Raw genomic sequence first — 18144 nt, forward strand, 5'->3', positions numbered from 1 at the left:
CATTTTAATGAACGTACAAGCCATTTCTGGAAGCATAAGAAGGCACTAGCTCAAAAAAGCCAATATCATACCTATGAATATCAATATCCAGCCTGCAGAATGAGACATAGTTCTGACCCCTCAATGATGACTGAATCTCAATTGGGAGCCCCGTACTCATTTTCGACCAAATTAATGCCTGTGTAAGTAATCAAGTTACATAACTAATCCAAAAAAACGTAGCTTGCATTTTTCAAGCACATGAAACTTGCAGTCTCTCTAAACTATGCATGCAAAAAAGTTGGAAGAGCTAGTTATATAGCAAACTGGGGCTCTGCATAGCTACCCAACTACTTGTATTCCCACTGACATACTTGTGCAAGAATTTGTACAATATAATTAAACATGAATGATGAACACAAATTTAAAAACTGTCAATATTAATCCTCTTGCCACCCTTCTCTGCTTTATCCCATCACAACTGGCTAATGGGAGATATTCCCCGAGTAGACCAATAATTCCCAATGTTCAGCAGAGCTTATCAGGGTGGGACAGAATAAATTGGAAGTACTCAAATGCTTGAACATACTTTTGTGTGAATAACCGTTTTACCAGTTTGACTCTAACACATCATCATCCACTATCAGCACCAGGATTGTACAGGAAAAAAAAATCATTAATGCCTACTCAACCAAGACCAGACCAAACCAAAAGGTTCAACAACAAGCTGCAGGTAAGAAAGTGATGGTCGTGTTTTACATACCAGATAAGTGAACATGAAGATGCCACAATGGGAAACATGACAAAGGAGTGCTGAATTTAAAAAGAAAATTCAAAGAGGGTCTTTCATCCCCGATATCTCGAGGTGCAAAAAGATCTCCGACACCCAAATACCCAATTTGTATGGAACAGAAATGCCATCATCCAGCAACAAAATTTCAAACCAAAGACATTGTCATTCACTCATATCTAGGTCAGTTACTTAAGATATATATTATCTAAATACAATATAAGAGAAGAATATTTCTAGGGAAAGGAATAGAAAAACCAAATTCCATGAGTAGAAAAAGATACCTATCAGATCAGTAGAATGTTGTGGTGCATATCTTAGCATAAAGACGGTAAATATTACAAAGTATAATCAGTACCACTAATATATTGTTAAAGTACATACTTTAGCAAAATAGAACACAAGGACTGGAAAGCGCAGAAAGGTACAGACATGATATTATTAAGGACGAAGGTAAAGAAGAACAGAAAGAGTTAAACCTATAAAGGTGATATTAAGATTAAGTGAAGAAGAGCTGAGGAATAGAATGTGTCAAAGATGAAGCCAGATCACAACACAAGCATGAAAATGATCAATAGAAATGAGTATTATATTAGACCCCACAAGAAACAAGCTCAATGCGATGGACCATAAGCCTTAATATTCCAACTGACATATTTATAGAAGGAAAATTAAAGCAGATGCCAAAGGTCCTGAACTCGAACAATAATGAGGGACAAAAAAGTTCATTAATGTTGGAAAGAAAATTGGAAGTTTTGTAATTATATTGCAATCAACATGATTCGAGGTTCATAAATTGAATGGTTTTCATTATAATAATAAAAAATAATGGAGACAAGGGGTTTTTAATTGTATTGCAATCAACATGATTCAAGGTTCATAAATTAAATGACTTTCATTGCACATCTGATGAAGAACCAAAGAAGCACAAAATATGAAAATAAATCTATCAGCCATTTGGCACTTGCTTGAATGATAAACAATGTAGGATCAAAGAAAATAATAAAGAAAGCTTATTCTTACTGTGACAGAATCGAGCAAGTCTAAATCAATGCATCACCAAGGTTCTAGACCATGCTTGTCTTGGAGTACAACCATTAACAAGCAGTTCTCAGAAACTTAAACACAAAATGAAAGAACAAACGAAGACTTACCATCTTTGCCCCAAGTCCGAACTTTCCTCTAGTTTGTTTCAGGCCATATTTTGTCCCAGATAGAACTGCATGGGAAAATGTGCAGCAGTTACAGACTACATGTATCAAAACATAGCAATAAAACAGCTCTTCTTCAAGCAACAATCTCATGCCAACTAAACTAAAACCCAGTCTCATCAGGCAATGCCACAGGGCATGAGGTACACATCCCCAGGGAATTCTCAGCTAAATTATCATGTTGAGGTGCATACTTGACCCTCAAGTAGGTGCATGTCTTGTCCCTCAGAGGACCTCTAGAGATGGAAAATATCTATTATTTGTAACCGTTATTGTTCTTTTGCTTTTGTCTATAATCCAACCACTCACAAATTTCAAGAGTCCTATTCACAATCCAGAAGGGTTTTGCACCCAAAAAAATTAAAGAAATAAGTAAAGACTGAAATAGCCAAACCATTTTCTGGATGTATGTGAGATATATTGTGTGTTCACATCCATCAAACTTTAATTATGAAGCTTCCTAGGTATTCATATTAATGTTCTGGAGTTCATTTATCCATTTCAAATGATTATCCAAATACATAACTTTTCAAGCAAAGACTTCAGAGTTTCTCCACTTTATTTTCTTAGATTTACCCTTACTGTTGGCTGTTCAATTTCCTTTTATCCAAATACATAATTTTTCAAGCCAAGATTTCAAAGTTTCTCCACTTTCTTTTCTTAGATTTACCCTTACTGTTGGCTGTTCAATTTCCTTTTATTCTTAGGAGAGTCGTGGAACCATACTTGATACAAGAACTCAAACTCTCCCCACGAAGCTGACTTAAGATTTAGCACTGTCTACCAAAAACTTGATCTCATAAAATTGTACTTGTTTCAAAATTATTTACCACATGATTTTGTTGCTTGAGCAGACGTAATAGCAGGTTAGAAAGAGGCATACTAATGAGTCAACAAATTTTGGGTCGGAATCTCAACAGAATCCATCTTTCGGCTTGTGTACCAAAAAATACAAGATAAAGAAACTTATAAGTTAATAGTTATAACTGCTAATTGAAGTTTTTACAAGAGCCAGTAATCCAATTGGTATATTTAAATTTGCAGACTTATATAACTTAAATGAAACATGTGGTTATACTGTATATTACGTGTTGATACCATTAGTGGGTTCATTTGCTCCAGGTTTTAATTTTTCAATCTTCATCTACGTCTTTACTTCTTCTATCATTGTTAGTCATGAGACTCATAAGTTAAATCTTCAGTTTACTGTGAGAGATTTCAATGATATTTCTATTGCAACAAACCTCGTCCAAACATATTTGGGATATCCTCATGAGGCATTCCTTTTCCATTATCCTGCACAAAGCATACAAGACATAAGCTATAGAAATTTCTCCAAATTTTCTTTTTGTTAGTAACTGTCCCATTCTAATCCCCAGAAACAATATGAATGATAGCACTTACATAATAATTAATGGTAGTAGTAAACATCTTTCTGCTTCTAAAAGCATAATTCAAAATGTTTTAGAACAAAATCAAATAACAAGAAATGTCAAGTAGAATACAACAGGAAGGCCAGGACCGCAAAACAAAGGGAAAACATTACATAGCAGGACCACATAATCAAGGGATGTTATATTAAACGACAAACATGTGAAGAACGACTGATAGATAAATCATCTGACATGTATTCCTGATATGATAATTTTTACATCCATTATTGACTATTGATAGAAGAGCCCGATATTTTTGAGGTGCTTCAATGCTCTACATCAATCTCAGAAGTAAAAACCTTACATTTTTTGGTTAAAAATATTCATGTATAACCAAACAATACAAAACAGAGAACATACAAGAATGACATGTGGCTTACTCCCTTCTTTGGTAATTGCTCACCCACAAAAAAGAGAAAAAAAAAAGAACCAAACAAGTTGTTGGAAATTAGCTGATCGAAAGAGGATAATATGATGCAGATAGCAAATCATTCCACATGCTTTATAAGGAATCTCATGCTAATAAAAAACATAATTGGCCAAGAAGTTCACTGGGAAAACATCACCTTCAGTTTATAAGCATAGGTAGTCATGATGCTGGAAGAAACAGGCAGTTTAAGCTTCATAGAGGTTGCACAAAGGATCACCAAATTGAAAACCTCTGTTATGTTGCATGCACACACACATGCACCCACACACACACATTTTATTAACTATCTCTTTGTACTTTGTAGCAGGTGACTTCCTTTACAAAAGACCAATAGAAAGAATCAAACCATAATTAGGGCAAATTATAAATACAGCTTTTCCTTTTTATGTTTTAATCAAAAAATTTGACAAGGTTAAGAAACCTATACCTTGCAAGCCACCCTAAAGAATGAAGCCTCACCCCTTCCCTTAATATTCTTTAAAGCTGGTGCCTCTTTCAACTTTTTCCCAAGGGAAATATTCCTCGCTCGAACTTCTTGATCATGAGCTTCCTTGGCAAGACGTTTCTACAAGAAAATGCAAGCACAAATGAGAAGCAGAAAAGAAGGCCAATGTCACAGACTCACAAGTGATCTAAGAGGCATTTATATGCAAGTAAACCATAAACCAAGTTTATGGCTGTAACCAGGTTGGACCCAAAAAAGGAGCAGGTTTAGTCCTAGTTTAATCCAAAAAACAGCATTCCCCATTCATAATATTCTGAATCAACTCAGATAAGATCACATAACAAGATTTGAATCTAAAGAACATAATGATACCTCCATATGCATTTAGAAATCAGATGCTGGAAAGAGAAGATCACAAGTTGATAAATGATGCACAATATTATCTAATATTTGCTTTTATTTCAGAAATGTTTGTGCAACTCGTTCAAATTCAAGTAAGGTACTTTTGTACGTATTTATAACAAAGTATGCGGAATTGTTGGAACAAAGTGCAAAAGCACATACAAGTCCAATAGTGGACAAGGGCACAAATGCACAATAAGCACAAAATAACACAAGTCCACTATGGGACAATACAAAGAGCCAACAAAGGGTAACAACTAAAAAATATATTCTTTATTGAATATATGCTTGGAAAAGCATAAGAATAATAGGAGGTGAACACCCCTATTTATACACAACAAAAACAAGAAAAAAAAAGGGAGACCCTTGGGAGTTCCCAAAGAGTTGTTGGGAGTCCCAACAACTCTATGGTCTGAAAAGACCATAGAGCCCCCATTGGTCTCCCTTAATTACATGAAAAAATAAAAAAAGGAAAAAATAAGAAAAGAAAAAGTATTGTTTTAATAAACAATATTTATATACATGTGAAAAGAAAGAAATGTCCCTATAGGGCACTTAACTATTACAAGGCAAAAATAAATATATATGAATATATGTATATATACATACGTATATATATACACGCATACATATATTTTAACACTCTCTCTCAAACTTACGGCGAAGTAACCGAAAGTTTGTTAAGGAGAAAAATAAACCTAGGAACAGGAAAAGCCTTGGTAAAAAAATCAGCCAGCTAATATTCTGATGTAACATACGGTAACCGGTGTAAGTTTTATGAAATAGATTTTTAAATATGTATTTTTTATAAAACATTTTGTGAAAATGATAAAACATTTTGTGAAAACCATACACCAAATAATAAAAACTGGCTCACACTATGGTGAGATCCAGGTAGAATTCAGGGAACGGAGCGAAAAGCTTTGTATTCCACAGAAATGCAATCTTTATTGCCTTAAAAATTAAATAAAATTAAGTAATGGAATGAATAATTAGAGGCCTTATTACCAAATGACTTGAATTAAATAACCCTAAAACTAAAAGAAAAGAAAAAGAATAAATAAAAAGGGTCTTCTGTTGCTTGAGCTCTAGTCCCTTGATATGCATTGCTTCCCTGCAACACAAAAAGCACAAAAACAAAATAACAAAAGAAAAACTATCCCTAAAACTAATGTTAGTCAAATCCAAAACAAGAAACAAGAATCTAACAAATTCTAACAAACGTGTAACAACTTAAAGTGTAAAAACTAAACTAACATGTAACAAACTAAGTAACAACTATGAAACAAACTAACTAACTTAATTCAAGAAACACGTTAGATAAGCTAGATAGATTTTTTAATTAAATGATTAAAAACATGAAATATAAGGAAATCTAGTCTAACTAATTAATTAATTAAACTATTTTTAACAAAGAAACTAATGTTAAAAAAAGAAACACAGCTAATGAAGGAAAAGGTGAATTAGGCTATGACCGAATTAATTAAAGAAAAAAACAACTAAGACAAGAGAGATGTTAAATCTAAAACTAATTTAACATTAACAATCGAATTAAGTCTAACTATTATGAAATAAATGAAACTAATTTTAACTAAAGAGCCTAATGCTGAGATAGAAAATTAACTAATGGAAAACATAAACTAATTTATGAGCTATTGTAATTGCAGTGTAAAAAAAAGTTTTGAACCGCACGAATTACAAGAAAGAGGTTAGTTCAGCAACACGTATTGAACTAATGAACTAGGACAAATTTTAAGTAGACAAAAATAAAATATTGTTGAACCAAAGAAGTAATTCATGTATTGACATCAATCACGCTGGTGCATGATTTGCGTCAATCGGCATGAAGCGCTAACACTCTACTTAATCTAATTCTGAAAACATTTATACTAAGTAACGAAAAACGTGAACCCAACTAAAAATCTATTTCTAAAACAGATTAAGTAAAACAATAAAAAAAACTCGACTCAAGCATGCAAATCAGCATCAATCAGCGTGTTGCATGATTGACGTTGGATGCTAAGTCATTATTTCAACTTCCAAATCAAAAGTTCAACGGAAATTAATCTAACTAAATATCACGACAAAAAAAAAATCTAAAGCAAGCAGATTAAATAACTATTGAACATAATGTAAAATTTTAAACACTAATTAATATTAACTATGCTACGCAGCCACTACGCTAAATATGCAAGCCGTGAACAGCCAATGGCAATCACGCTAGAATGCATGATTGACGCTGGTCCAAGATAAAACGCGCAGATTAACGGAAGCAGCGTATGCTAAAAAAATAAATCTAATTTATTTTATCCTATGCTAAAAACGACAATCAGATTTAGGCTATATGCAATAAAAAATCGCGTTTAATCTATGCTAAAAATATTTAAATCTAACTACGTGCAAAAACAAGTAAAGAAATAGGGGAGAAGAAACAAACTTTGCGGCTCGCTTCCGATGGAAGGGTTGAGAAGAAGAAACGGTCACTCTCGTGGTTGGACGTGTACTCTGATGATAGGGCAAGAAGACACCGGCGAAAGCAAGGGTTCGAAGAAAGATGAAATCGAAATTGAAGAAGGGAAGAGAAGAGGGAAAATCGATGATCGAACGAAACAAAGAGGGAAGAAACGAAGAGGAGAGGAAGAGAAGAGCACTTGCGTTTTTTCCAAAGGGAGGACGCCCCCCTCTTTCTCAAAAATTGTATTTATACTAAAACTCTAGGTTAAAATTTGATTTTTCTAAAAAACCCAATTAATTTTCAAAAATTATAAAAACACACTCCTAAAAATGTATTTCAGAATTAATTACTTCTAAACTAATCAGGACACTAATTAGAAAAATTCCTAAAACTACTGAAATATTGAAAACACGAAGAAGAGGGTTTGACATGTGTGTTTTTCCCTTATTTTAAATTTTAAAGTAGTTTCTCAAAAACGTTGACAAGAATGGGTTTTTAATTCATTTTTTCGATGGATCATGCATAGAAATATATGTATAAAATGCAGAATTTATGCATGATCAGTAACTCAATTGTTCCTCTCAGATATTCATCACGAACATAATGACAACACATCTCAATGTGTTCGGTTTACTCATGAAAGGTGTAGTTGCTTGCAATATAAATTGTATACTTATTATCACAGCACATCTTCAAAGGTTTTAAGATTATTATTCTCATATCTCTAAGAGGACCTCTTAGCCATACAAGCTTCATAGTTATCGTAGTCATTACACGATATTCAACTTTTGTTGAAGATAGAGATACTTTTTGTTGCTTCTTGCATTTTCACGAAATCAAAGAATCATCTAAAAATGCACAAAAACCAGTAGTTGAGATTCTATCATTGGGATTTTCTCCTAAATCAGCATCAGTATATGCATGTAAATCTAATGACGAAGATGAGGATAAAAAAACTCCTTTAGTTATAATATACTTGACATATCTGACAATTCTTAATACAACACTCATGTGCATAGTGGTCGAAGCATGTTGAAACTGACTAACAGAGTGAACTGCATGAGTTATATCTGACCAAGTGATAAACAATTGAGAGGCCCAACAAGTTGGCGGTAAGGTGTATGATCTTTGAGCAGAGTATCATCTTCCCGCCTTAATTTAGCATTAATCACTTCAAGAGTTTCTATCTTCTGGTCATCTAAAATGCCAAACTTAGTGCAAATATCAACAAGTTTTATTTGAGAAATAATGTACCATCTAGGAGAGTGCAACTTCTAAGCCTAAGAAATATCTTAAAAAGCCTAAGTCAGACATACCAAAATTTTCTTTTAAAATATTCTTAATATCACTAACTCACTAATTATCACTTCCGGTGATTATCATATCTACATAAAGTAGAAGAATTACAACTTTAGAACCTGTACTTTTGATAAAAAGAGCAGAGTCAGTATAGCAAGAATGAAAACCGAGATGAGTTATTACATTACTAAATTTATTATGCCAAGCTTTAAAAGTTTGTTTAAGACCATACAAAAAATTTTAAGTTTAATGATTTTACCTTTTCAATACAAAACCCCGACGGAGGATCCATATAAACTTCCTCATTTAATTCACCATTTAGAAAAACATTTTTAACATCTAGTTGGTATATGAGCCATTTTTTAATAGATAAAACAACTATGAGTGTCCTAACATTAGTCATTCTAGCTAGTAGGGCAAAAGTTTCTTCATAGTCAATTTCATATCCTTGAGAGTACCCTTTGGCTACTAACCTAGCTTTATATTTTTCTAAAGTATAATCACTCTTGTTTTTAACTTTAAAAACCCATTTACATCCTATAGATTTCTTTTTTATAGGTAATGAAGTTATTTCTCATGTTTTAGCCTTTTCAAGGGCTTTAAGTTCTATATTTAATGCTTCAACTCATTGTGAAAGATTTTTGGCTTCATTATAATGTGATGGTTCATGACACGAATGTAAAGCTATTAGACATGATCTATAATTTGGTGTAAATGTGTCATAAGATACAAACCTACTTGGTGGGTTTGAGATACAATTGGATCTTGTAAGTGAGGTTTCTTCTAAAGACGAATTTTGTGAATATTTTTAAAAAGGATTTAGAGGATTTCTTTGCTCACATCGGGTATATATTTGTATGGGTTTATCAACAATATCATCATTTTTTATAAGTGATTCTATATTCTCATCATTTGAATGCACATTATTATCACTATTTTCATTATCATTCAAGGTATTATCATCGTTATCATTCAAAGAATCATCACAAGAAAACAACTCTTCTTGTGGCAAGAGGTCAAACAGAAAAGCATAATCTACTTTGTTGTTTTCCTTGGTTTTCTTAAAACCATTTTCATTTTTCAAAAAAGGTTACATCTGTAGAAACATATTGATGCAGGGCAGGATGGACCCAGACCATACCCCAAGACCCGTGACCCGGATCCAGATCCATCAAGAAGAAGACCTGGATCTTGTCTCGGGTCCATGACTGGACCCGAGACCCGGATCCGCCAGCTGACTATTTAAAACCCTCTCCTAGGGTTTTACGAAAGAGGATTATTGAAAAAAAAAACATAACCGCTCTTCATTTTCTGAGTAGTTCTTTTCAGTCGTGTCCTTTCCTTTTCATTATTCCTTGTTTTCATTGTTAGTTACTTTGATCTACAGTGTTGCATTGCTTATTGAGATTTTTTTGATTGAAATAAAATACAGACCCATCCTTTACGGTGGGTGTTATTTTTTCCTCCTGCATAACACACTATCGTGAAGATTGTGCCTTCATCAGCCAACGTCAAACGCAGAGCTTCGTGGGCCTTGCTATTCCATTGGTTTTGTGCACGACTGTGTGAGTCGTGCCTTTCACAACAGCCATCAAACCCGTGAAGGCTGCATCTAAGAGCCGGGCCTTCATCGCCACCAGCAAGGATCGTCAAGGCATGAGGAAGTCGACATCCCCACTGCATCACATATAGTTTGTTACTCTTAAGGTCAAAACATTTATATCCTTTTTGGTTTTCTTCATAACCCATAAGTATGCCTTCAATGGATTTTGGGGACAATTTATCTCTTTTATGTAAGAGTACAAAACACTTGCAATAAAAAATTTGCGATCACTGAAATCAGGTGTTCTTTCAAATAATTTTTTATAAGGAGATACATTTTTTAAGGATGATGAGGTCATTCTATTTATCAAATATGTTGATGTTAAAGTGACCTCAGCCCAAAAACTTTTTGGAATATCTTTAGAATTAAGTAGTGTCCTAATGGTTTCTATAATATGCTTATGTTTTTTTCGGCTAATCCATTTTTTTGAAGAGTTCTAGGATATGATTTTTTGTGACAAATCCCATTTTTTTCTAAACAATTTTGAAACTCATTTGATAGGTATTCACCACCCGAATCGGATCTAAAAATAGAAATGTTGCTATGAAATTGATTTTTGACAATCATATGATTTTTTTTAAAGAAAGAGAACACATCGTATTTGAAGTTAAGGAAATAGATCCACATATATCTAGTGAAATCATCGATAAAAATAATATAATATGAGTATCCGCCTTTTGATATGACAGAAGGTCTCCAAACATCTGAATGCACGAATTTAAAAGGTATCTTGGAGACAAAAGTTCTATTAAGAAAAGAGATGTATTTTATCTTTCTAAATATACAACTTTGCAAATTAAATCTTTTTCATTATAAAATTTTTCCCCAAAAGGAAGAAGATACATCTTTGAGAAGCTTGGATGTCTAAATCTTTTATGCCAAGTTTTAATATACTTTTCTTGGACAAAATTACAAAAAGAATTTAGAAGAAGATTTAGATCTTAGTTGTCAAAGGCGGTGCCTAGGCGCAGCCCCACCGCTTGGGCGATAAGGTTTGGGTTGTGGTGCCCTATATTTATGCCTAGGCACTGCCTACCTCACCTAGGCACCACCTAGATGGGGACCGCCTAGGCATAAGCCTAGGTCGGTTTTAGTTTTTTTTTTCGTTGACTATGGTCAACATGTATAAAAGGGGAAAAAGGGTCCTAGTTTCCGGTCAAAGAGGTTAGGTCGGATCCTTTCCTGGGATTTCATTGATGACTCAAATCGCCTCTATCAATGGGGCACGCATCCCTTTGCTTTTCGATAAGAAATAGCCCAAGCCAAATAAGAGAATAGTTGAATATGCACCCCTACCCTCTCCTACTTCTCTCAAATCTCGCTATTTGACTTGGACTTGTTCTAAAAAAGTTGAGCTATTTCGAGTTTTTTTTACACAGACAAAGTCAAGGAAAACCTCTGAAATGATTTCAATATTAGACCTTGGAGTAGATTTAGCCTAGGACGAGTATTTTCGCTTTTTCTATGTAGCCTACAACTTCTGCTAGGAGGCCTACAACTGGATTCTTCGAAGCAAGGAAGTGATGTAGGATAAAAAAAGGAGTACCCCTAACTATGACATGTGTTATGTCGAGGTACAAAGCACTAGCAAAGCTTTGTGCTAGGGCGTTATTGAAATTGGTTGCTTCCAAGCTACATATTCTTATAGAACTTTCTTATTTCTTATAATGAACAACGGAGCAAAGCGAAGCAATTCGATCTAGGGAGTGAAACCACCCGCACTCACCGATAAAAAAAGTCAAAAGAATATGAGAATACGAGCCAAACCGTCCGCATCCCAATAAAAGTTAACTCTCACCTTCTTAGAACTTACTTTTTTCATATCTTTCTATCTTCTTTCCATTAATTATTCATTGGTATAACCTAGCAACAAATGTTTATCTGTGTTGTATTTATTTATTTATTTATTTATTTATTGGCTTCTCTCTCTCTCTCTTGCATTTGCATGGATTTTCTACCATATATATGTATGTATGTATATATATATATATGGATGGAAAATATTTGCTATCCATGTGGGTTCCTGATGCAGCCCTCAACAGGCTGCTACAAAGGCAGCGAAGATGCAGCTGCTGGAGGCGATGCCCAACCCTTGCGTGGGCTTGATGGAGGCTGGAAGGACACGACTGGGTACAGTCGTATGTAGCACAGGCTTTAAACAATGAAGAACTCACCCAGATGGTGATGCTGGGCTTATTTTATTAGATACCAATATCAATGACAAGCTGCTGATAAATAAATTGAAAGAAAATGGGAAACAGCGAACAGTAATGAGAGAAAGAAAAAAATGGCAGGGAAAAGGAAGTAATGCTGCTCAGAAAAAAAAAAAAAAAAAGATGCTGTAGCTATTCTTCAAAAACTGCCTCACGCAGCCCTAGGTCGTGCTTTTAAAGATGGTCACTGGATCCGGGTCCGGACCCGGACCCGGACCCGAGAAGGCTTCAATTCGGGACTGGATCGGGTCTTCCCTTTTCTGGAGTAGGTGCGTGTTATCTTCCTGCATTGAGTCAACTCACCTGGGGTCGGATCCTGCTGCTGGGTCCGATCGTCCATTCCAACTGGTGGGTCGGGTTCCCTGGCCATGCCAGGGTCACATGGTACTGGTACGGGTACCGCCTGCTCTGCATCATTCTCCCCTGGTTGAGAAGAAGTCGGCTCCGACGACTTGTTGTCTCCACAGTAAGCATATAGATTAGACACATTGAAAATCGGGGAAATGTTCCAATCGGGAGGCAGTTCTATGAGGTAGGCATTCGAACATAAACGTCGTAGGACCTGAAAGGGACCATATTTCTTAGGACTCAGTTTATTATAAGTGCCCACGGGAAAACGCTCAGGACGCAGGTAGACCCAAACAAGCTGACCGACTTGAAACTGAATGTCGCGACGACCTTGGTCAACGAAGGCTTTGTACGCTTCGTAACTCTCGATGAGTTTGGCCCGGACTTGCCTATGTATATCACGCATGTATTCAACGGCATCAAAGGCGTCTGGGGCGGGGTCAGGGAGACTGGACACTGGAGCTAGATCGACGACATGAGTGGGCGACCGACCATAAACCACTTGAAAAGGAGACTTGCCTGTGGACCGATTGATGGAACTATTATACGCAAACTCGGCTTGAGGCAAGACTAGATCCCAGGTTTTAACATTTTCCCCTACTAGGCTCCTTAACAAGTTTCCTAAGGTGCGGTTCACGACTTCGGTTTGGCCATCGGTTTGCGGGTGGTACGCACTACTGAACTGAAGCTTGGTCTTCAATAAAGCCCATAACGATTTCCAAAAATGGCTCATAAAACGCGTGTCACGATCAGAAGTGATTGTGTGGGGTAGACCATGGAAGCGAGCGACATCCTTGAAATAATAGGACGCTACTAAAGATGCATCGGTGGTTCGCTTACACAGGACAAAAATAGCCATTTTGGAGAACCGATCAACAACGACTAAAATTGAATCAAAACGACGTGGCGTTCTTGGGAGGCCCACGATAAAATCCATGGATACGTGCTCCCACGGCCGTTCAGGAATGGGTAACGGAGTATACAGACCATTGTTCTGACGATGACCCTTGGACACTTCACACACATGACACCCTTGGATGAACTTGACAACATCTTTGCGCATCTTAGGCCAAAAGTATCGTTCATCTAACAGAGCGAACATCTTATCATACCCGAAATGCCCTGCTAACCCTCCTTCATGTAATTCAGAAATCAACTGAAGCCTAAGGGAGAAATCAGGCATACATAATTTGTTCCCACGGAAGAGGTAACCATTATGAATACTAAAACGGGGGTCGAGGGTGCGATCTGAAGAGATGCACCCCTCCCAGACTTGTTGAAAATCTGGGTCCGTGGGATATAATTCTTTGCACTGTTCGAACCCAACGACCTGCACTGACATAGTCATCAGGAGGCTGTTCTTCCTGCTAAGAGCGTCAGTCACCTTGTTGAGGGTACCAGATTAATGGCGAATTAAAAAGGTGTACTCTTGCAAGAAGCTGACCCACTTAGCATGACGAGCACTCAACTTCTTTTGACTATTCAGATACTTCAATGCCTCATGGTCCGTGTACAAGACAAATTCCTTATAAATGAGATAATGTCTCCAATAACGAAGGGCTTGTACAACGGCATAAAACTCAACATCATACGTGGAATACTGACACCTGGCATGCTTCAGCTTCTCACTAAAGAAAGCAACAGGTCTGCGATTCTGACTCAAGACTGCGCCAATTCCCACCTTGGAGGCGTCGCACTCAACCTCAAAGACTGCACTAAAATCAGGAAGGGCTAAGACAGGGGCACTGGTCATTTTCTCTTTGATGATAGAAAAGGCTTTTTCCGCAGCAGGCGTCCACTGAATACTAGTACCCTTGAGGCACTCCGTGATGGGGGCCATGAGGGTGCTGAAATTTCTCACGAAACGTCGGTAAAAAGTGGCCAATCCGTGAAAACTACGGATCTCTCCAATAGTCTTTGGGACAGGCCAATCGACAATCGCACGAACCTTCGCGGGGTCTGCCTTAACTCCATCAGATGACACAATAAAGCCTAGGAAAACGACACTGGACGTCATGAACTCACACTTCTTCGCATTGACATACAATTTTTCTCTCCTTAAAATTTCTAAGACCTGACGCAGGTGACTCAAATGGTCAGACAAAGATGAACTATAAATCAAAATATCATCGAAATATACCACGACAAACTTCCCTATACAAGGGCATAGCACTTGGGTCATCATATTCATGAAAGTACTTGGGGCATTGGATAGCCCAAACGGCATGACTAACCACTCATACAACCCATCACGTGTCTTGAATATCGTCTTCCACTCATCCCCCTCTCGGATACGAATCTGGTGGTACCCACTTTTTAAATCGATTTTGGAGAAAATGGAAGCACCAGCCAACATATCATCCAAACGAGGGATGGGAAAACGGTATTTGACAGTTATGCGGTTTATGGCTCGACTATCCACACACATGCGCATGGACCCATCTTTCTTAGGGGTGAGCAAGGCGGGTACCGCGCAAGGGCTCACACTTTCACGAATAAAGCCCTTTTGCAGTAACTCCTGGACCTGCCTTAACAACTCGGCATGCTCGGAGGGGTTCATACGATACACGGGGAGATTGGGAAGACTCGACCCTGGCACAAAATCAATAGCATGTTGCACGATACGCATGGAAGGAAGACCATCTGGAAGGTCATCCGGCATAATGTCGCTAAACTCTTCAATAAGGGGTTTGATGTCCGTAGGAACTGGTAACGACGTATTCACTAAGGGTTTAGCCACCCCAGCATAACAATAACCATCCTCCTGACATTGGTTTAAGAAAGACCGGTAGGATAGTCCGGCCAGTCGGGGAACTCGCTCAGGCTTATTTACCGTGGGAAACCCCGTCTCCTTGATGGGGAGAAGGATTATCTTATGACCCTTAAAGATGAATGAGTACGTGTTCCTACGGCCATCATGAATGGTTTTGCGATCAAACTGCCAAGGACGTCCCAAGATGTGACACGCACTCATAGGGGCTACATCACACCACACCTCGTCGTGGTAGTGCTCCCCCATGGAGAATCGGACTAAACAACGCTGGGTGATGAGAACCTCGTTTCCCTTTTTGAACCATGACATCTTGTAGGGGTGAGACAGTTTCTCGGTTCTCAGATTCAAGGAAGACACAACACTCTCGGACACCATGTTTTCACAAGCGCCAGTGTCGATAATAACATCACATGCGTGACCCTCACAGTTGCATCGGGTTCTAAAGATGTTGTTCCGTAGCCATTCGGCGGGGGTCGACTCACAGGGTGCGGTCAAGACATGACGGATGGATAATAGATTGTCGACATTGCCGTCGAACTCTACGACTTCCCTTTCATCCTCATCCTCGACCAAGGACTCACTCTCACTCTCGGATGCTGACTCCACAATACCTTCGACGAGATGGGTGTTTTTGCCCACAGTGGGGCACCTAGACGCGACATGCCCTAGCTCCTGACACCTAAAACAACGGATGGTAGACTCACTAGGTTTGGTTTTAGACCGGGTATTGAATGCGGGTCCGGACGGATTAGGTTTGCTAAATTCTGCTCTAGGGGTAGACTTTGAGTCCGCCTTCCTAGGGGAGCTCGCTCCCCTGGTTGGAAAACTCGACTTGGGTCGACTGGACTGTTCACTACGGGAGGTCCTATATTCCTGCCTCCGTTTCAACTTTTCCTCGACGTTCATGGCATAACTGTTGGCCTGATCTAATGTCTCAACCGTGATACAACTAAAGTCGTCAGAAATAACAGGACGGAGACCAGAGATGTACCTCGTGACCTGTTGGCGGGCAGTTTCCTCGATCTGCACCCGTAGAGAAAGACGATGGAACTCGGCAGTGTACTCCGCCACAGTACGAGTGCCCTGACGCAGGGTTAGATACTCCTTGTAGGCTCGCTCAACGTGATCCGAAGGCACGAATTTTGATTGCATCAGTCTTTGCATCTCCTCCCACGACTGTACGCGTCCTAGCCCCTGTCGCTCCCTTAATCGTTGCAGCTCCACCCACCATGTCTGTGCTAATCCTCTCAACCGAGTGAACGCTAAAGAGACACGACGGTGCTCTGCTACGGTGTGGTAGTCAAAGAAAAACTGCACGGCATAAGACCAATCGAAGAACTGCTCTGCATCGAACCGTCCTGCAAACTCCGGAAGGTCCAGTTTCACCCCATAAGTGGAGGGATGCTCTGTTGCTCTCTGTTGTCGAGCCTCCACCATTCCTGCGGGATACTCGCTCCAGAACGCGTCGTCGTCCCATGCTGCTTCATCGTCCTCGATGTGGTACTGCTCGCCTGGATGCTGGTGCTGACGGACTCCACCGAGGGGTGGTCGACGCTCAGGTCGCGCCGCTCCCTGCTGAAATTGTCGCGGCCGGGTTTGCCCGCGAGCGGGCGCCGCCTGTGGCTGTCGCTGTGGTACTGGTATGTAAGGGTGTCCTACTAAAGGTGGGGGGTTGGGTTGGGCCTCTGGCTCTAGGTGGGTAGGAAAAGGGTAGTAAGGGTTTGGGTTAGTATAAGGGTGTAAGGTCGGGCGAGGTATTGGGTTTTGGATCGGGAAGGGGTTATTGGGTTGTTTAGAGTTCGGGTATCTAGTTGGGTTGGGGTAGGACTGGGATGGTTCGCCCGACTGGATATGGATCGGGCCTAATCCTAAACTACTCGTCGGACCCAGATTCGGGTAGGTCGGATCGGGGATCGAGTTGTGGGGATAAAAGGTTTTGTTCGAACTCGATCCATGGTCCATATGAGTATGGGTCTGGTTTTGACCCGGCTCAAGATCAAGCTGGAGTTCCGTCCGGGTCCGATACAAGTTCGGGTCGGTATGGGATCCATGTTGGGGTTCAAACATCACGAGTTGGGTCGGATTCGGAGCGAACTGCGAACCAAACCCAACTGGGTAGGCCGGGTATGGGGCTGCCAGACCCGGACCCGCTCCTGAGAACCCAAAGGGTGGTCCTCGGTAATCGGGTCCGGACCCGAATAACATAATCTCCTGACCGATTCCTGAGGGTTCAGGTCCGGACCACAGGGGATCGGTCCCTTTAGCCTTCGAGCTGCCAGCAACCACAACCCCGCGCGCGGATGCCGGGAGGGTTGACAGACCCCTCCCTGCACGGGCTGACGCTGGCACACCCACTGCTTGAGTTGGCGTTAAACCCGGGTCCTGCAGGCCAGGTCCAGCCTGCATTCCCAGGTGCGTGGGTCGATGCCAGGCCTGCGGATTTGCGCCAGTGAGGGGAGGATCTCCAAAAGGCCCCAGGGTCGGCTGCATCGGAGTCGCAGCAGAGTTCAGGGGGGGCGTACCTTGCTGACGCACCTCTCGGCAGACAGTCCGGTGCAGGCCTTCTCCAAAACCCTCCTGAGTTACAGCAGGTTGAGGACCCACTTGGGCTGGGTCGTTCATGGCAGCAGTGAGGATACCAGCGTCGCCCACGGTGGTATCCACTGGATGGGTTGTCGCTGGGTTCGATCCTGGGGTCGATTCGATGGCAACGAGTCGACAGTCAATCCCATCCATCCTCTTTGTGATTCCAGCCATCTCTCG

At 39.5% G+C, this 18144-nt stretch overlaps 1 protein-coding gene across 1 annotated transcript in view; it reads right to left on the bottom strand.

Moving 5' to 3' along the window:
• TOP6B (topoisomerase 6 subunit B) overlaps positions 1–18144 on the bottom strand; it is a 67235-nt gene that overhangs the window by 44180 nt on the left and 4911 nt on the right. Inside the window, exons 5-8 of the mRNA XM_090016478.1 lie at positions 4271–4408; positions 3225–3276; positions 1924–1988; positions 72–178 (exon numbers count right to left, since the gene is read on the bottom strand). Coding sequence (XP_089872604.1) covers positions 72–178; positions 1924–1988; positions 3225–3276; positions 4271–4408 — 362 coding nt within the window. The remainder of the gene's footprint in view (positions 1–71; positions 179–1923; positions 1989–3224; positions 3277–4270; positions 4409–18144) is intronic.

The sequence above is a fragment of the Nuphar pumila genome, chromosome 8 (assembly GCF_984573655.1).
Source record: "Nuphar pumila chromosome 8, dmNupPumi1.hap1.1, whole genome shotgun sequence".
Taxonomy (NCBI): Eukaryota; Viridiplantae; Streptophyta; class Magnoliopsida; order Nymphaeales; family Nymphaeaceae; genus Nuphar; species Nuphar pumila.